This window comes from Rhinolophus hipposideros (genome assembly GCF_964194185.1).
Source record: "Rhinolophus hipposideros genome assembly, chromosome: 11".
In the NCBI taxonomy this organism is placed as follows: domain Eukaryota; kingdom Metazoa; phylum Chordata; class Mammalia; order Chiroptera; family Rhinolophidae; genus Rhinolophus; species Rhinolophus hipposideros.
In genome coordinates this window covers 13,823,179-13,844,768 of record NC_138057.1, presented here as the reverse complement: position 1 = coordinate 13,844,768, position 21,590 = coordinate 13,823,179, and the positions used below count along the sequence as shown (strand labels likewise).

The window sequence follows — 21,590 nt, the reverse complement described above, 5'->3', positions numbered from 1 at the left end:
CGTCTCCTCGGAATCAGACTTTAAGTTCCTTGGCATCATACTTTAAAAGGGATAAAAGGATAAAGGGATAAAGATGAACTGGCACTCAGTAGAATGAACAGAATGATAAAGAGAATGAAACCATGCTACATAAGGAACACTCGGAAGTACTGGGAGACGTAGCTTCCCTCAGAAGGACCCATGTGCTGGAAAGGAAAGAACCTGGATGTGTAAAAGTCCTTTGGAGTTTGTTCTTGCCCCACCTCTCTCATTTTATTTGCTTTCTGCGACCTTTCACCTCCTAAATCAGTAGGCCTGCCAACTTGGCTTTGAGGCTGGGGGAGTCACTGGCACGTGCCTCATTGTGTATTGATCAGGAGGAAGATGGGGTACCTACCTGTTCTGGAAAATGGCAGTCAGGCCTTCTCTAAGGTCATAACTACTTCTCAGAGTATAAAAGTCCAGATTGCTCTGTAAGCCCTGAGTTAAGAGAACATCATTTGATGGGAGAATAATAAAAGGGTGAGATGCACGTACCGACAGTGAGGACTTCGTGGTGCACGAAGGTCCTGTCACCTCGCTCCACGGGCAGCAGGCGCGGACAGTATCAGAAAGCAATGGTGTCCTTTCTGCAGTATCCCAGTTGTAGTAGCAGTCCGTTCCCATTTTTTTCTTTTCTCCCTGTAAGGGAAAAAAGACTTGAATTTATAGTGTACGTTTTGGGGAACTTGTTTTAGTATACTTTTCTTGAAGGAAATGGTCTTATTCATTTCGATGATTCCTACATTACCTATTAAAGTGCCTTGCTGATATGATTATTTTCTTTGTAAAAACCTCCAGAACTTTTTTCACCCACCTAGTTACCTTAGTACTTCATACATACCCCAGTTACAGCACTTATGTTGCATTGTAACTTTTTATTTTTGTACACCAAAAAGATTATAAGCCTGTCTAGTATAGACTGGTAACTACATTGTCCATTTTGATATTTGTAGCATCTGTTACTTTATCTGGCACATAGTAGGTACTCAGTAAATGTGGAATAAATTATGTGCACCCATGAGCACATCAAATGCTCAGACATTGAGGCTAGCTCTGAAATCACTCTCATTTTATCAGTGTGTCCTTTTCCCCCTCCTTTATTCTCCTGATTCTTGACTTGACTACATTAGACCCTTTCACTTACCTGCTCTGCACCTCAGGTCTGATACACGATTAGCTTCCCCCATGTCCTCTCCTGTGATAACAAACCTAAGGGTAGATTTGTAACAACCTACCATCTTACCCTACCTCGGTTAGGATTGCCCACATCTGTACAGTGCCTTTCACGAGTAGCTCACATAGCAATCCTCCAACTGAGAAATCACAAAGTAGAGCCATTCACTAGTGCCCTGACCTGTATTTTTAACAGTGATATGGGAGAAGGTTTTATGAAGCTTGGGAATCTGCTAAGGTATGTGGGAGCTCTGTCCTATCTAATCCAGCTGGCCAGCTGTGTAGCTGGAGATACTGACCAGACACGTCTTCCAGCTCAATTTGGTGGCGACTAGGAGCGTGGAGTAGAGGGGAGGGAGCAGGCAGGAGGAAGCTCCCAGGTTTCTGACTTGGGTGATAGAGTATGGTGAGGACTTCCAAATGTAATAAGGAATACCGAGGGGTGTAGACTTTGAGAGGGAAGACTGATGAGTTTATTTATGGGGGTACTACTAGTATTAGGATGTCCTGACAAATATCCAGATGAATATACCTAGTAAGCAATTGGATAAAACGATCTGAAAATTAGGGAAAATTTAAGAGCTCTTCAGCCATAAGAATAAGTGGGATCTCTTTGGATATAATGTAACATTAAAAGTTAACTAAGAGAAGAACCCAGAGCTTAAATGAAGAAAAAAGAAAAAGCCATGAAGATAAGACAGAGAAGGAATTATCTGGGAGTAAAAAAGAAAACCAGAAAAGCCCCACCCCAACCCCCAAAAAAGAACATATGGGAAAAAATTGAAAGGCAGAAGGATATATCAATAATGTCAAATATTGCAGCGTAAGATAAGAATTGGAAACCGTCCCTTGGATTTGATCAGTAAAAAAACACATAATCTTACTGAGAATAATTTCATTGGAACGGCTGGAGGAGAAGCCTCATTTTGACGGTTTGAGGTCCAATAGCAAGGAGAGGACCTGGAAACAGTGTGTGTAGGAGTTCCTTTTAAGTTTAGAAGAGGAAAGATAAGATTACTTCAATTCCTGTGAAGCCTTGGTTGCTGGCCTCCTCCTAATCCTTTAATGCCTGACCAGTCTCTCAAGACTGCAGCTTCTCAGACAGCCACAACAGGGAACCAGGGCTGTCTGAGAAACCAGGGCCATGCAGCGAGGGTCAGGGTCGCAGGTACTGGCTTTGCTGCTACTTCCTAGAGGTTATGTAACACTTACGTAAGCACCACCCTCCAGAGGCTGCTCCAGATCCCTCGTGCTAGAAACGCTCATTCTTTCTCTCTCTGTTCTCTTTATTCTCGAAGTACATTGCCGTAAGGTAAGTGAACGGTGACATTATTAGCGGACTAATGTTAATCCACCTGTAATGCATTTTTTAAAAACTTAATCATTTACAAAGTTTGTTATTAGTAACAAATTCTCCTGCGTCCCCTTCACAGCTGATCGTGCTGCACCAGCATGCTCTGAGACCCTGGTTGATCTTTTCAACTGAATAGCACTTGAATCAAGTTGGTGATTCATCCAAAGCCTTAGCCTGAGTGAACCCAGTGTTTCTCGTTGGTTCTGGGAGTTCCCTGGCTAGGAATCCATGACCACTAGGTGCATACTATCCTTAGACAGTAGCGTTCACTTTCAGCTTTTTGCGTACAGCCCTGTTGGGGGGGGCCTTGACGAGATTTCCTGTAGATCAGGGCTGTCTGCAATAAGTTTGGGAAAAATATTTTCAGACTGGAAAGCAAAAACGCCGTCTGCCGACCCAGGTGTCTGGCTTCGCCTTAACCTTTGTGTCCTCAGAACTCACTTCCTACAAAGCAAGTCTACATACAAATGGAAATCCATGCCTCCAGGTAATGAGGAGCTCTACCCCAATGATCTTCCTCTGCTCCCCAACTTCACTGCTGCTGTAGCCAGTACGTGGAAAAACTGTCTACCTTCTATAGCAGGACACGGCACACACGCTCAGCATTAGGTTTTAGCCTCTGTAATTGTGGTCTCCTCCATTTCCTTCAAACTCTTCTTCTTAAAGCCCTTCTAGATGCTGGCTCCTTATCAGGAACCCCCTTGGGAATCTCCAGCCTGTTACTCCCTCCATCCTTGCTGGGCATCATCTTAATAAGCTTCCTTAGTTTCTCCAGAATGCTAAGAACTAACTGACTTGGGTGAAGAGACTGCAGATTGGAACAAGCACAAATTTATTCCACTTTCTCTACCTGGGGTCCTGGAAACACTCAGCAGCTATCTCACTCATCCAAGAAAATAGCCATGTGTCTCCAAAACTCAATTTTTGTTACACTGAAAATCCTGTTGTCATAAAATAATTACGATCTACCTCTAATTGATGGTCCCTTTATGCAACTGAAATGTCAGATTTCATCCACCTGTGTCTGGGCCTTGGATATTTGCCCTTTTAAACATGTCATGTTAAGTGCACCGTGTCCAAAACTGCTGTGAGCACCTTACTCCTCAACTTGCTTCTCTTTTCAGTTAGTACCACCATGTCCTCAGTTACCCAAGTCAGACACCAAGGAGTCAGACACCGAGGAGTCATACTTGTTTCCTCCCTGTCTGACCCTCACCAGAATCTGTTCAGTCTGGCTCTCAAATGTCTCAAACAAGTATTGACAACCTTACATCCTAATGGCCATCACTCTAGTCAGTCAGCCTTCATCTTTCACCCAGATCACTGTGCCAGCCTCCTAACTGGTCTTACTACCGCCGTCTTACTTCTTTTAATCTCCAGACCAGAAATATTTTTTCAGAAATGCAAACTGATCATTTTATTCCCCTGCTTAAAATTCTTTAGTAATTTTATCATTGCCCTTAGAAGGAAGTCCAAACTTTTATAACATGTTTCTTAGAAGGTATCTCATAATCTACCTCACGTTTTTTCCACTTTTTTCACTTACATTCTCTGCCTCAGCTATATGACTCTTTCAGTGTCTTGTGCTTCCATTATCACCCTCACTTCAAATTTCTATACTTGTAATGCTTTGACTATGAACTCAGTCTTGTACATTTTATCCAGGTAACTCTTACTCATTTATTCTTCCTAATGTAGCCTAAATATTACTTCTTTAGAAAAAATTTCCCTGAATCCAAAACTAGATGAATTGTCGTTGTGTGCTTCTAGAGCACCCTTTATTTTTCATATGATAGCACTTAGTACATTTTAATATTAATGACTTGTTAAATCCCTAGACTTTAAGCTCTTGGAGGATGTAACCCTTCTACCTTGCTTGCTGTTGTGAGCTCTTCAGAGATGGAATGTACTTTCTTGGGAGCGTACGTTTCCCATAATCACCAGGAGTTCATGTGTAGGTTGAATAACTCCAGATTGGGACTGAAATAGAGAACCGTTGGAAAGCCTTTAAAGTCCTTTCCAGTTAGGAGATTGATTTTTCCAAATAATCAAACATGCATATATAGCTGTTTTAAAAGACTTTATAGGTCAATGTACAAGAATTTTACCTAATTGAAAATATTGAATAATCAATGACTAATGAATGGTACATGGAGAACGTAGGAGATAGTTCTAATTTAGAGCACTACGTCTTGAAATTAATGTTATATTTTGTATCTCTTACAGGTGAAATGAATCAAAAGTACAAGGAGCTAAAAAAAAGGGAGGAAAATATGGACAGTAAGTGAATTCTTATAGATAATGAAAATATTATATTCTCAGGTAGCTATTCATTTATACCAAATCAAAGATCTCATTTTGGGAAGATATAATGGCTAATTAACACAGAAGTGTGGACATTCAAAGCATTTGCCTTAAAGTACTAAATATCTAGCATAGTTTAGGGATGGGTAGAGAATTCTAAAAAGACTTTGCACATGTGTATGTGTGTATGAGTGTTTGTAAGGGATAGATTCTAATTCTAGTACCTATTTATAGTCTGTATAGAAAGTCTATTCTGTAGACTACGTCCTTATTTTATTTTGAATATTCTCGTTTACATGCTTCACTGCGTTCATCTTTAATATCTTTCACCTTTCTTACCTTTTTATAACATTTCATTATTTATTAGCCCTCATCTCAGATCTTGTTACTTGATTCTGTCACCAACTGAACTCTCATAGCCGTCAGTGGCAGCTTTTTACTTTAAAAAAAAACAAACCTTAACTTGACCTTGTAAAAGATCTTCACTTAAACTTATATGGTACATTCAGAAAGTTTTCAAAATTGATATATATTATTTATTACTTTTTTCCTTCAAAAATTATCGTTTTGTTAGAATCTGAAGTTATAGGTCTGATGTCAATAGTTACCTTCAGAGAAGCATGCTGTAAAGCAGTAATTCCGACTCTGATTTAGCAGTATCTCAAGATTTCTTTAAAATCTCAGCAAGTACCAAAAGTTATCTCAAAATTAATTCATTGTTTCATGATAACAGTAAATTTAAGTTATTATTTTATAAGTTTTTATTTTTGGAGAAGCCATAAAACTATGGATGTAAATAAGAGCAAATTATCTACTAGTCCTATATTAGCAAGAAAAAGGATGATATCTTAGAATATTTATAATTTGAATAAATTTTTAAACTTAATTGAGATTAATGCAGTATTATAAGTAAAATACTCATTTTCAGATAAAATAGGTCATTAGTAATATTTTTAGGGGTAAAGTTAGTGGCTAAATATAGGTGTTAATAATTGTACAATAATTGTGTCAAGGAGATCCTATGTAAACAGATTTTTTCTGATCTCCTTTTTATCAACTGTTACTTCTGGACCTATATAAATTTTAGTTTACTTGTATTAAGGTCATAACAATGAAGCTTGAAAAGTTTGAAAGTATGTGGAAATGTCCTTATATAGTAATTTAATTACCTTTGGGGTAATAAAATATTAAATACTAACAGTTTAAAGTTTGCTTTGAATTTATAAAATGTACTCTTAATATCCACAAATCAGAATTGTTAACTGTATCCACAGTCGTTTGTCATCATATTTTTCAATCGGCAGGTTTTATTGAGACTTTTGAGGAAACTAAGAATCAGGAATTGGAACGGAAGGCTCAGCTAGAAGCCAGCATCGTTGCACTTCTGGAGCACGGTAGTCGCGTAAGTACACGTGCCTGTACCTGTCCCGTGTCTGCAGCATTCTCCCTGTGGTTACCTTTTCCAAATACAACTCAACAAATGCAGTAGTTACTATTGCCTTTGCTCATTTAAACTGTTTCCTTGAAATCCCCTTGCTTGTTATTTTATTTCCTTAAGCTAGTAATATTTATCTTTGTTGCAAAATTCAGTTAATTTGTTGGATGGTAGGGAAAAAGGATGACACATGTATAATATCAATATTCAGCAGCAAATGAGGGACTAAGTCAGAGTAATTATTAAGATTTTCTTCCATTGTTAATCTATCAGAATTGGTAGAAGCAGCATTTGCACAGATAACTTCAAAATCTAGATATATTGGAAACTGTTAATTTATTTTATACATACTGTAATTTATATTATAAATACAAGGAATTCTGTTCTTGTGATAATCTGCAGGAAGGAGATACCTATGAGTATCTTGATTTATCAGTAAATGTTTATTGAGCAGCTACTAGTGTGTGGTTCCAAGGGACGAAAAATGCATAGTGTCTTTTCAATATTCTTAGTGTTTTAAGACTCGAATCAGTTCCTAAAATAGTGCAGTTGAATTTTTTTATACAGTGAAATAAAGCAAATTTAAAAGAAACAATTCTGAATTTTAATTTAGTCTTTCCTTATTGTGAAAACCTAACTTTAAATCTCACTGTATTCTTCTATAAAACAAATATAAGGAATGATGTATTTTAAAAAAACAATGTCCATTCAAAGTATCTAATCCTTTAGCAGTGTTTTCCAAGAATTTTATTAGAGACTTAAAGCTGTGGAATTTTTTCCATTTTTATTTCTCTGCAAACACAGAATATAAATCGTATGAAACAAATATCTTCAATCACCAATCAAGAACTGAAGATAATGCAGGATGATCTCAATTTTAAATCTACTGAAATGCAGAAATCACAAAGTACAGCTAGAAATTTGACCTCAGGTAAGAAAACAACCTCGATTTTTTCTCTGTAATAAATTGGGACTTTTAAAGTCTCCTAATGTTATTCTCTTTGATTTTTGTTTTGAAAGACTGAGGATATAATTTATGATTGCCTATTGCTCCAGTCTCTTATAATGTCAGAATTTTCAGTGACCATTCACATCAACTTAATCCTATTTCACTGTGATATTCTCATTCATTTAACCTTTATTAAAAACATGCTCTATGCCTGTGTTATAACTTGGGTATATAGACGTGTTTTTTTCAAAAAAACCCAGTCTGTTTTCTCAAGGAACTATCAATCTGGTTGAGCAACAAATAAACAATTAAAATACAATGAAACAGTGTTATGTTAGAAGCGTTAGGAGCAGGGGAAGTACACAGGGCTCATATCCACCCCAGTCTTGGGTAGTTTGGAGAGGAATCCTAAAGGAGGTAATGTTTTAATTATTATTAGTTTCAGCCATGATGACTAACATGAGAAAGGAGCAGCACTGTCCAACTGAAATGTAATGCCAGCCACATACATAATTTTAAATTTCTTAGTAGCCATGTTAAAAAAGTAAAAAGAGACAGATGAATTTTAATAATATATTTTCTTTAACCCAGTGTATCCAAAATATTATCACTTCAACATGTAATCAATATAACAATGATCAATGAGATTTTACAGTCGCAACCCATCTGAATTTGGACTAGACGTTCAAATGCTCAAAAGTGACATGTGACTCGCAGCTGCCGTTTGGATCATGTAGGCAGTGATTAGAAACAAATATACAGAATTGAGCTTCAAGAGCCTAGGCTAAAGTCATGTAAAAATTTGTATGGAGTGTTTGGTTTTGAACTAGTGGATTCAGCTATGGGTGTTTATGCTTACACATGTGGATGTCGTCAAATTAACTGTCTTTATTTGTCTACTTGTAATCACTCTGGCAGATAGCAAGATCGTGGGGAATGAGACTTAATTAGTATTTGCTAACATAGTAATATTGAAAGATTCTTGAAATGGAATAATGGATCCATGATATCCATTTATCTGGAATCCCCAAATCTGAAAAGCAAAACCCAATCTGACCTGAACTGACGTGAAGCTCTTTGCAGTCTTGAATCATCCTACCTTGTGTGACTGTTGAGACTTGTTGCTGCGGCTCTGTTGCTGCCCTTGGTGACAGGAGTCTGGATCCCTGCTGTGGGAGTGTAGCATAGTCAATATATGCACCATGTTGCTTTTCTAAAACCTGAAAAAGTCTGCATGCTAAAACACAACTGCCTAGTTTTATTTAAAGGATTATGGACCTATAAATACACACTGAATGCTCTTAATATACAATTGAATTTAGGTGGATGATATAAGTGGACAATTGTTGTTATTCTACACATGTAAGTATATTTTATCTTCCCAGATTTGTTCAGTTTATTTGCCATAGTTTTATTTGTATGTCTGAGTTATATGCCAAACAGCTTTAGGGCATAGTTCTAAATTTAATTTTTACCTACTATTGGTTTGACTACAAGTGTTTCTTAATTGTGATAAAAAAAAAAACCACAACATAAAATGTCCCGTCTGAACCATTTTTAAGTGTACAGTATAGTAGTTGCGCATTGTTGTGTCACAGATCTCTGGGCCTTGTTTATCTTGCAAACCTGATACTTACGCCTACTGAACTCCCCTCTCCCAGCTCCCCGGCTAGTTCTGTCTAGTTCTGTGAGTTTGACTACTTTAGATACCTTATATAAATAGAATCCTGCAATAGTTGCCTTTTTGTGAGTGGTTTATTTACTTGTCATAGTGTCCTTGAGGTTCATCAATGTTGTAACATGTGACAGGATTTCCTTCCTTTTTAAGGCTGAATACTATTCCATTGTATGTACATACTACATTTTTTTATTCATTTATTCATTGATGGACCTTTAGTTTGTTTCTACCTCTCAGCTATTGTGAATCGTGCTGCAATGAACACACATATGCAAATATCTCTTTGAGATCCTCTTTTCAATTCTTTTGGATATCTAGGAGAGCTATGAATATTTTCACATCTTCATTTTCTTTATTCTATAAGCTAAAGAATTTTATGTTTAATTATTCCATCTAGGAAACTTCTGCTTTGTGTTTTAGATGATAATTTTAAGTTTTTCATTTATCTAAGGTCAATATTAATTCAACAAGTTTTTGCCTCTTTTAAGCTGTCTGTGTAATGGCTGTAGAGAAACATAGATTTTTTTAAAAGGTAAATATCAATACCAGAAATGAATTCAATAACCAGGACTTTGTATTCCTTTTATATTTTTATACTTTGTGTTTATATTTCCTTTTAAAAACCAGTCATTATATTTTCTCCAGAGACATAGTGTTGAAAAAGAATTAGAACTGACTTCAATAGCAGTAAGAATCCAGTTTATTACTATGATAAAGACTTCTGTGAATTCTCCTTACTTAGTTTTGAATTCTCCGACACCTTACAATTAATTTCATTTACTCAGTTATGTTTAAGTGTTAATTTAAACCAATCATTTAAGTTATCTTTCCTGTCTTTCCTTAATACCATTCCCCACAGGAAATTTATGGTATCTGGTAAGAGGTTTATAATGTTTTGGTTCCCTTTTCAGAGATAATGAATTATAGATTACCCTTTTGTGCATTGCCTCTCCCTCAGCCCATGAGGTTATCATTGGAACTTAACCTGATTTTCTTAGTGTACTGTTTTCTCAATGGGGCAATATAATTCACAAGGGGGCAAATTACTTCTTGGGGGGAGGGTAAAAAAATCTTGGGTATTATGGTTTGTAGCCCTCCAAAGGGTCACTATATATAAACTGATATACATTACATATGTAATATAACATTTTTATAGGAGAGAGGCGATTGGGAAAAATAGTCTACAAAAGACTCCTTAGGGGGACAATAAAAAAATAAAGATTAAGAAACACTGGTGTGCTGCATGAGTAAAAAGGCAAGGAATATGTCAGCAATAGTTTTTATTTATATTTTTGGAAAGGAAACTCCAGGGAATAAACAAATGCGCTGATGGCAGAATATTTGAGAAACATTTCCCCAGGTCAAAGTGGTTCCTTCTGAGATTTTGCTTCTGTGTACACACTGCTTGTTAAACTTTGCAACTTCATAGCATATCAAAAGGAACTAGTCTGCATCCTCTTCCTGTCTCTTCCCTTGGAGAAGCTTTTAGCTTTTCATAGGGACCTGCTGTTAAAGAAAGATAAACTTTACCCTTTACCAACCGTTTTCTCCCTTTCTCTAGGAAAAGCAGTTTCTATAGCTCCTAAATGTATATCCTGAATATATCTTCCAATTAAACTTGTAGTTAGATTTATATAACTATTTTCACCAAACAGTCAAAATATACAAGCTAAGTACATTTCCTCTTTAGAGCATTGAAACCATAAGCCTCAGTAACTTGTTTACTACTTTAATTCTTATCTTAATTATTTTGAACCCTAGTAGAGATATGAATCTAACTAAACAAAACCCTCTCAATAACATTTAAGTTCAAATACATATATATATTTTTAATAACATTGTATGGTTGAGTCTTCAGACTCTTAAAGGGACAGAAAGAAATGTTCAAGTTTAATTATAGCAACTTAAAACAAATTTGGTTGGTAACAACCTTCTTTCTTAAATCAATTATCTTTTGAAGCATTTACTTTTACTATTTGATATTTTATACTATACGTGATAATTGTTATATTCATAAGTAGAGTCACCCAATTCTTGAACATGAGGTGTTTTTTATTATAGTGTCACCTTCACTGGTCTGGTATATTTTAATTAATAATCTTTCTGGTTTAATAGGTAGAAGAGGAAGGTTTAATAGCAGTTTTGTATTTGATTTTTCCATTAGAGAATATGTGTGGATAATAAAACTTACTTGCAAGTAAATTTTGCTAAATCTTATATAAAGAAACTATCTAACTTAATCATTGCCTGTCCACATATTATAGAGACATAGAAGAAGACTGAATACCAAAATCTTTGTACAGGCATGCCTTGTTCTATTGCACTTCTCAGATACTGTTTTTATCAACATTGAGGCAAGATCCTCCACCAGCAAAAGGATTAAGACTCACTGAAGGTACAAATAGTGGTTAGATTTTTTTTTTAGCAATATTTTTTAATTAAGGTATGTACATTGCCTTTTATACACAATGCTACTGCACACTTACTAGACTATAGTACTGTATAAACATAACTTTTATATATACTGGGAAACCAGAAAATTTGTGTGACTTGCTTTATTGTGAGATTTGCTTTATTGTAGTGGTTTGAAACCAAACCTGCAATAGCTCCAAAGTATGCCTGTATAAACTGTACTCAAATTCTGATCTGTGCATACTGAACTGTGTATACGTTGGATAAACTTTATGGACCTAGGAAAAAGCAGCAGCTAGAAGTTGAAAGACCTGTCTGTGTACACAGACTTCAAATTCTACCCACTCCAAAGGAGAAAAGTTTAGAATTTCGTTTCAGTGAAGTTTATTGCTCATGAATAATACAAATCATTCTGGACAGCACAGCAGAATCCAGTTTCTGCAACATATCATAAAAACTTACTAGACATGTGAAGACATGGAGAAATGTGAGTCAGTTGAAAAGCAGTCACTATACACTGAACCGGAGATAATCCAGATGTTGAAATGAAAACAAAAGGACTTTAGAACTTTATAAACATAATTAAGGACTTAAAGGAAAATAAAATTGTAATAAATGAACAGATATGGAATCCCACAGAGAAATAGAAATTAGAAAAAAGAATCAAGTGAAAATTCTAGAATTGAAAATATTAGTCAAGTGAAAAATTTACTGGATGACAATTGAAGATTGAAGACAACAGAAAAAAAAGTTGGTGATCTTGAAGATAAATCAATAGAAATTATCCTATTTGAAGAAGAAATAAAAGTGAAGAGTTTAAATGACCTGTGGGACAATTTCAAGCAGTCTTTACTTGTATCTATTTGGTATCTCAAACTCAACAGATCTTAAACGGACTTCAGTCCATCATGTCATTCCCTCCTCCAAACAAAAGTTTGTGTCTCCCTCTGCCTACACTACTATCCACTAATTTACTCAAGTTGGAAATGGAATTCCATGTTGACTCCTTGTTCAAGCACTGTGCCCAGTTAGTTGCCTGTTTAATTAATCCCAAATCCCTAATACCTCCTGAGTCTCTCCAGATCTCTCCTCTATTGTCTCCTCATTTATTTCCATCTACATAACTGTTTATTTCATATATATAGTCATATGCTTCGTCTATATCTCTATCCCCCATGACTAGAAGTTTGCCTGGCACATAGAAAACATTTAATAAATATTGTTTAATGAAAAAAAATTCCCCCAAAGTGATTACACCAGTATAAGATGTCTTGCCTAAGTTACTGAATCAATACTTAACTGGTTGTCCTGCATATAGTATGATATTCACATTAATTATCCACATTGCAAGCAGAGTGAACTTTCTAAAATTTAAATCTGCCACACTGATATAACTCATTGATGACATGCTGTAGCCCTTAGGATAAAGTCCCAATGCCCTAGCTTGCTTTAAAAAGCCCTTTTTGAACTGAAATCTTTCTAATTTTTTAGTTTCATCTCCTACCACCATCTACTTTGAACTCTTGAGTTCTAGTCTCACCAAACTTCTATTTGCTCAGAGGTACTGTGCTTTCTTTTCTTCAGATTTTGCATATTTTGATTGTTTTCTGTGGAATATTTTTACTTTCTCTTTTGTTGGGTTGATTCCTAATCTTTAGGCCTCAGCTAAAAAGCATGTTTTTAGAGAACTCTTTTGACCAATACCACATGCTTTTATGGCACTCTGTGTTACTTTTGTCATAGTACAGTAGACTGAGATTTTTGCTTTCCATGGTCAACCATGGTCCAAAAATACCAAATGCAAAATTCCAGAAATAAACACTTCTTAAGTTTTAAATTGTGTGCTGGTGTGAGTAGTTCTGCGCTCTCCCTCTTCATCCTGTCTGGGACCTGCATCCTCCCTTTGTCCAGCGTCTCCACACTGTATCTGCTACCCACCCATTAGTCACTTAGTAGCCACCTCGGTTATCAGGTCCACTGTCTTAGTATCACAGTGCTTGTGTTCAGGTGACCTTTATTTTCCTGTTAAAATTACTCTATTTTATTATTAATTGTTTGTAAATTAAATTATAAATTAATTTATAAATTAAACTTTACCATAGGTATGTATTATGGGGGAAAAAGCGTAGTATATATAGGGTTTGGTACTATCCTCAGTTTCAGGCATCCACTGGAGTCCTGGAACGTATTTCCCTCAGATAACAGGAGACTACTGAAGCTATCCAGTTTATTGGAAATGCTTATTTAATTACCTGGTTCTACCTCTACAATATAGCTCCATGAGCAAAAGCCACATCTCTGTTGATGTCCGTTATATCCTCAGCACCTGGCACATAGTAGATGCTCCATAACATGAACATATGTACAGTCTGCCCCATTAGTCATGGATTTTGTATTTCTGACCTTACCTGTTCACCAAAATGAATGTATAACCCCAAAATCATTACTTGCAGCACTTTCATGATCATTTGTGCACATGTGTAGATGGGTGAAATTTTTTAATTTTCTGACGTGTGTTTGCAGCAGAGGTCGAATAAGGCAACACTCTGCCTTGTTTTAGTTCTCATAAACGTGTCCTTTTTGTGGTATATTTAGTGCTGCTTTTTCCCGCATTTTTATGCTTTTTGTGGTGATTTTGCTATCTAAAATGACCCCCAAGTGTAGTGCAGAAGTGTTGGCTAATTTCCCTAGGCACAAGAAGGCTGTGAGGTGCCTTCTGGAGAAAACGTGTGTTAGATAAGCTTTGTTCAGGCATACGTTGGCAGTGAGTTCAGTGTTAGTGAATCAACAAATAAATACAGTGTGTTTAAACAGAAACACATAAAGCTCGATTTTATATCAGCCAGTTGATGCAAAGGCCCATAGGAACCTAACCCTGTATTTCCCTTAGGAGCAGTAGTTCAGTATTTGCTAACTTAGTGCTATGGTGACTTCATAAACTACAGCAAATAATGAGAATTGACAGTATATGTAATTATAAAATTTTACCATATTTTGTAATTTGCTTTACCCCCACATAACTGTGTGTATGTGTCATGCATCTGCTAAAAATAGTGGGTTTTATCTCAGGATGTATGTTAACATTATTTAAAAAAACCTGTCTTCTTATATGTCCATATGAGCATGGAGACAAGGGTAGCTAATATACATCTGGTATGTTGGTTACCTGGGAAATGGGTGTTTTTTTTTCCTTATGTTTGTATTGTCTCACTGGTTGCAGTGAACATGTTTCTTTTGCCAGTATGCTTATAAAACATGATTTTTAATGGTTGCATTGCATTTCCTTTGGTGAGAGGAATAACATTTTGACTAATTATGGACTTTAATTTCCTGTTTCAGATAGTCAACGTCTACAGTTGGATCTACAGAAAATGGAGCTTCTGGAAAGTAAGATGATTGAGGAACAGCATTCTCTAAAAAATAAAATTAAGCAAATGATAACTGATCTGGAGACATTTAATGATTTGCCAGCTTTAAAATCATCAGGTGAAGAAAAGAAAAAGGTAAATGGTAATAGAGTGTTACAAAATTATAATTCAAATTGTTTTTTCTTGATAAAATTTAATATACAGAGGATGCCAAAAAAATGTATACACATTTTAAACAAGGAAAACTGTATTAAGATTGTACTACTCAATATATACCGATAACAAAAGATGAGTATGCGTCACGTTTGACTCCTGCAGTTACAGGAGGAGCTCAAAGTGGTTTTTACCATCAGCGTCCAGACACTTCTGATTACAGCGAACTACTGATTGACCAACGTTGACCAAAGTGTCCACTTGTATACATTTTTTTGGCACCCCCGGTATATGTAGTTTATAGAACTTTTTATTTTCAATTGATTATTTAATATATGTTAAGAAAAATAAAGATGTTTGGATATGTAATAGGAATTCAGAGTGATTTAAGTTTTAAACCAAAGGCAAAAATTGAAAAGCAAGGGATAGAGCATTTCAACAATTAGGAACTTTGTTAAAGGCAGGTTTTATTATATTTCCCTATTTAAGACTTGTCATTGCCGTGTACGTTAACATAAATGTGGTGGAGTAGGAATAGATATGACAGCCTTAAGAGAGTTATTAATACAGTTAATTATTAATACAGTTAATATTAATTTAGCTTATAGTTCAAAGGATATTTTTACAGAAGGGTTTTAGAGTAATTATGGCCTTGGTAGAATTTTATCAGAATGTCATTGAAAGTATTTGTCAGATTCAATTTAAATGGGCTTACTAGATATTTGCTAACATCTGTTACTTCTATTTGGATCTATCTAGAAATTGCATCAAGAGAGAACAGTATTATCAACTCGCAGAAATGCCTTTAAGAAGATAATGGAGAAGCTAAACATAGAATATGAAACACTAAAATCAGAATTGCAAGAAAATGAGACACATTCACAGGTACAAAAAAAGACTCTGAAATTCATTTTTATTTTTAGACTATCTGTCCTCTTCTCTTAATCTGTATTTTCACCCTAAAATAATCCTTTCTTTTTTTCCCCCACCTGCTTTATTTACCTTCCAGATTTTCTGGCCTTGTAGATAGCCAGCGTCTGTACAATCTCCACGGAGAATGAATTTATTTCTGCTTTCTCACCTTCTGTAAACCTATATTGAAGGCCCTCTCTGTGCTAGGCAATGTTCAAGGCAAAGCCATTAGGATCATCACTTTTATAATTTTCAAAAGTAAAGCATTTTGGATGCAGAAACTTTTCTAACTCAGAATCTGCAAATAAAGAAAATAAACCCTAATGACTAATATCCCACCACCCAGAAGAGATCATTTTTATCATTTTTGTTTGTGTCCTTCTAGTCTATGTGTATATATTATGTGTCCATATATAAGTACACATTTATTTTTATATATTTATACAAATGATATCATTTTGTACATATTATTTTTAAAGTTTTTCATTATTAACTATACATTATAAGTACTTTCCCTTGTCTATAGATATTTTTTAAATATCTATATTATTAAATATAATATTGGACTACATGGATTTTGCATAATTTACTGAACCAGTTCTGTGTTATTGGACATTTTGGTTATTTCTAGTTTTAAAACAATTCAAATAATGCTGTAAAGAGCAGTCGTATCCTTGAACGTCTCGATTTACATTTCTGATGATTTACGTAGGATGCACAAACAAGCCCCCTTTTCATGTCACCCATCCCACTGATAATTACCTGAGCAATGTCTGAGGTCTTCTAGATTGGGAACTGTAAGAGGGCAGAGATGACCACATCTGTCCCATTCATTATCTCCCCAGCACTGTGCTAGTACATGGCACATAATAGGTGCTCAATAAGTATTTGTTGGAGGATTAAATGGAGTATGTGGGTCATGTGTGGTCATTCTCATATCTAATTAGTCTATATTAACAATTTGCAATTATGACTTACTAATGCTAAATGCATTAACAATTTTTCTTCTTTTATATAGTAATATGATCATGACAGACAATCATAGTTGACATTTTGGTATAGCATTTTGTAAAATTTGTAATTATACACCAATGTGTAATTATACACCCATGTTAATTACATTGTATTTATAAAAAATGAAATCACTGTATGCATGCAGTGTTTAAGCATGTATTTTCTTAAATATTTTCAAGCTCTTTTTTTGATGGCATTTTTATGACATCAGCTATTTCGTTGTATGGATGTAACATTTAAAAAAGAAAGATATACCTTATATTCTTCTTGAAAGGGGGAGAGTCTCATCAGAGTTTGCCACAACTACTAAAAGCTTAGTAATAACTCGTTTATATAATTCAAATGTATCAGTCAGTTACTCTGTCTCTGTTTCATAATATGCAAACCTAGGTATAGACTGATAAGTGGTAAAATTATCCTCAGCTGTTTAGAGTAGAGATGGGTACTGGAGAAGAAACCTAAAACATGTTTATGGGATCATTGTCTCAAATGGTTCTTAGGGAAAAATATTGATATTTCTTATGGAATATTGGCCTTCCTTTTCCACTGAATAGATGATTTAAGAAGGAAAACACTTGACAAACACAACTTCAATGGCTACCTTGTTTATTTCCACATTAAGAGCTAATCATATTCTTAAGCCCATGAACTGATAACAGGCATCATAACATAAGCTACAGTGTATAATCCTTCTCTGTATTGTTTGTTGACTTCTGGTAATCCCAGCTGGTCAAATCAAATCCCGATCTCCCCCTTTTGCAACTACTTTATGGAAAACTAGTTTTTGACATCTGTAAATAATTTTAGATAACAGACTGTTTTTGAATGGTGGCTATTAGCTGTTTGAAATCATTTAAACATATTTATGTTGCAACAAACTATAAAACTCCTAGAAGAAAACATAGGGAAAAAGCTCTTTGACATGAGTTTTGGCAATGATTTTTTGGTATGACACCAAAAGCACAAGTAACAAAGGCAAAAATAAATAAGTGGGCTTACATCAAACTAAAAAGTTCCTGTGCAGCAAAAGAAACAATCGACAAAGTGTAAAAGCAATTTATGGAATGGGAGGAAATAGTTGTAAATCATGTATCTGATAAGGGGTTAATATCCACAATACGTAAAGACTTATAACAGATGTTTTAAATAAGTTGCAAGGAACAAACAGATTTACACTTCATGATATCCTCAGAGGTTTAAAGGCAAGTCTCTAGTACAGATATATAATATAGAAGGAATTTGACCATGTGACGCAGAGTTGCTTTTATAGCATTATTCGTGTAGCACTTAAGAGGTCTGCTGCTTTGTAAGAAGGCCACCTCTGTATGGAACAAAGGGGGAAAAGTTTGGTACTTGACTTTGCAAAAGGTTATTAGAGATTTATTGTCAAAAAGTGCTGACTGCTTCCTTAAGTTCACATTGATTTCAAGGTCTTATCTGGGGGAGCACGATCTGATTTAGTAGTGTTAACTCAACAAAAAAATCCACGTAATTCATTAGTTATAATTCGTCCTACTATCTACATTTGTCTCTTTGGAGGAAACAATAGGATGGATGCTGCATTAAGCCTGAACTTATGCCCTGAAAATAATTTTAACATGAGAGTATGAAGAAACACTGTTAAAGCTGATTCAAATGATCAGATTTTTCAAAATGATCGTTACTTCTTGGAAATGCCAGGACAAAACATTTTATGTCATTTTTCAGGTGGTCCTTTGCTTAGGAAAAAACTATGTGCATCTTAAAAAAGAAAGACCGTTACCTAGAGTTACAAGGTTAATTAAATCAGAAAAACAATTTAATTCTATAACAGTAAAATTGTCTTCTGAGGAAGCAACCATCAATATAATATCCACATTAGCTTCCTGTTGATGCAGAAATTATTGTAACAGTGCCAGCTTTTTACCAGGCCTCTTATAATCTTCACACTGCAGCGCTGTTCTTATCACAGCTTCTGGAATTAGACAGGAAATGTAGCCCTGGAAATAAGGAAGTTTGTCCTATATAACTGAACCTTCAACAGTGTTAGAATATATATATTTGTGGCATTAGACTTTCAGATTTCAAGGAGAGATTCACATCATGTCCCATTCTTTTTTAAGTTTTTTTAGGAAAGGGAAAAACTATAAATTGTCTTTCAGTTGACATGTTCGTTGGTATAATAAATATTTTTAATATTTTTCTATTAAAATAAACAGTAAAAGCTGTTGTCAAATTCAACATTGTATTTAGTAGTATATTGTTTAGTATTTCCTAAATTTCTTTTTCATCTACCATAACTTTATCTCAATAAAATGCAAGGATTTGATAAGATTTAAAATTGAGGATTTTTTTGTTTTGTTTTTCTTGTTCCTTATCCTCTTAAAAGGGTATGTAATAATTGTTTTGAATATGGGCACTGGTCAACATTTTTCTTTTGTGTTTTTAGCTTACAAATTTGGAGAGGAAGTGGCAACACCATGAGCAAAACAATTTTGTGATGAAAGAATGTATCCTTTAAAGCTGCAGATGAATGTAACCAAGTGATTTTTTTTTTCCTGGGAATTTCTTTACAGACTGAAGAAATTCAATTCAGCACATTACTGAATACCTAATATGTACAAAACACTAAGCTAAACTACCTGGGGAATAAAAGAATAAGAATTTCCACTCTCCAAGTTAGGTGTGTGTGTGTGTGTGTGTGTGTGTGTGTGTGTGTGTGTGTGTGTCAAAGTAACTAATAGAAAGCAGAGTATGCAAAGTCATAGTGTGGCAAAGTAACTCAGTGCACAGGATATGGAGTCTGTAGATCTAATTTTAAATCTTGACTACTTACAGGTCATGGATTTTGGACAATTTACTTAATTTGTTTAAGCCTCAATTTTATCATCTCAAATGCAGTTAATATATCTTCATAGAGTTGTTGGGAGAATTATATATAACCATATATATAATATATATGTAGGTGTGTTTGTATAGTTGTTTGTTACTGTTTTTAATGCTGTACCTTGGATATCTGGGCAGCAAAGGGAGATCAACCAAGTAGTGTAATGAGAAATTGGACCTTCAAGCTCATCTCTGTGTTTCAGCCAATTCAACTTCATGTTATTTCTACCAAGATGGTACCTATGTCCCATGTTCTTGCTTATCTTTTTGTGTGACTACAGGAGGAAGCAGCTGCTGAGAACATGGATTGTGGGCTTGTAAGAAACATTTCCCCAAAGTAGTTTTCTGTTCTCGTCTTTGACCCATTCAAGGACATCTCTGCTTGGAGAATTAGATCCTGACTCATTATAGCATAGGTTCTGCTCTGGGACATAGCTGAACTTCACCTCAGTAGCATGGACAACAGCTTACCTCCAAATGACATGCATTAGAGCCGCTATTCCCAGTGGTCATGCAACTTTGCTTAAAAGCAAAAGGCTCCCATTCACAGTGTGCGAACGTCCAGCACTCTAGTTTGTGCAGCAACAAGTAGGTGATTTTGAAATAGAGTGAAGTCTAGTGACTTGCCTAAAATTCTTTGTGGTACTCTAGAGAACATGGTTCTTTTGAACATCCGATTGTTCTAAGACAATCTAAGAATTAGATTGAGATGCATAACATATTAACTATAAAAATTCTTTATATTGTAAGTGAACTTTTTTGAAATCTGTTTTGCTTGGCTTTTTAGGTTTCAGTTGATGCTTTATCTGTTAAAATATTGTTTTTTAAAAATATTCTATTTGTGCTTTTTCTGTGCCATCTTCAGTTTCCAATAAGAAAAATACTAGTATGATTTGGTTCCTTTCTGAGCCACAGTTAGATTAGTATTTTTATTGACGGTGTTCCCCCTTAACTCATGTAATTAGTCATTGAAACCAAGAGTCAAGAGAGTGATTACCAGCTAATTATGAACAACGTGACCAAGCAGATTGCAGAGTACAATAAAAGCATCATGGACGCGCTGCATAGCACGAGCAGAACCTGAGCCCAAAGCAACTGCAAGTCTCATAGAAGGATCCTGTTGCTGTTAAACTTGATACAAGCTGACTGAATAAAATAGCTTACCCTGATGTCTTACCTAAAATTGTTGAATACTGTAATTTTCGTGGCCTCTTTGATATTCTAAATAGTATAATGTGTGATATTTTGTGAAATAGTATAACGAGTGATACTTTAAATAGTATAATAGTTCAATAAATAGTTTGCATATGAAAAGTATCATCTCCTTTTATGATATTTTTGTTTTGTGTGAGTGATAAAAATGTCTCAAAGAACTGAGATATACAAGCTGAAAGTGGCCACTGAGACTCATTACCTGGTATAATCCCTCTGTGGCAGCAAATGAGACCGTTTATGTGTCAGCTCTAGAGGGATGCATGGAGAGTGTGATTCTGTTTCAGCACTTACACCAACCTTGTCAATTTTTGCTTCTAGCAAAAGATGGTAAGAATAGGAGGTGTTTAGCTTTGGACTTTACTTCTCAAATAGGGTGTATTTGATGTGTTTAAGGCATATAAACTCATAGGTAAATACATAACTCATATTCTTTGTATGTATCATTTATTCCTAAAGATTTGGAATTAAAACTTTTACCCTTTGCATTTTAAAAATGTTTTCTCACCTGTATATGCTAGGAAAAACATGAACTTTAAAAGGAATGATGACTTATAATGGGCTTTTTTGGACTATGGCTGCTGCTGTTCATTTCCACCCTGGTGTAAGAGTAGGTTAGCACCCTAACATTTGGGGGCTCGTCCGGGATTCAAGACCCCTCCTCAAGGGAACAGACGACTCCCGATACCGAGGTTTACGCAGGAACCGCGGTAGGTATGTGCATTTCCTCTTTCATACTG

General features: G+C 35.2%; 1 protein-coding gene across 2 annotated transcripts in view; it reads left to right on the top strand.

The window, feature by feature from the left end:
- The window catches only part of IFT74 (intraflagellar transport 74), a 71,725-nt gene extending 50,383 nt beyond the window's left edge, over positions 1 to 21,342 (top strand). The window contains exons 14-20 of one of the 2 annotated variants that reach the window (XM_081067646.1): positions 4,775 to 4,828; positions 6,157 to 6,254; positions 7,092 to 7,218; positions 14,666 to 14,829; positions 15,607 to 15,732; positions 19,202 to 19,262; positions 20,604 to 21,342. In XM_081067646.1, the coding sequence (XP_080923772.1) occupies positions 4,775 to 4,828; positions 6,157 to 6,254; positions 7,092 to 7,218; positions 14,666 to 14,829; positions 15,607 to 15,732; positions 19,202 to 19,262; positions 20,604 to 20,722 (749 nt within the window). In that variant the 3' untranslated portion in view covers positions 20,723 to 21,342. Of the gene's footprint in view, positions 1 to 4,774; positions 4,829 to 6,156; positions 6,255 to 7,091; positions 7,219 to 14,665; positions 14,830 to 15,606; positions 15,733 to 15,856; positions 15,952 to 19,201; positions 19,263 to 20,603 lie in introns of those variants that run through there. The other variant, XM_081067647.1, reaches the window with a different exon arrangement.
- The last annotated feature ends 248 nt before the right edge of the window (positions 21,343 to 21,590 follow it).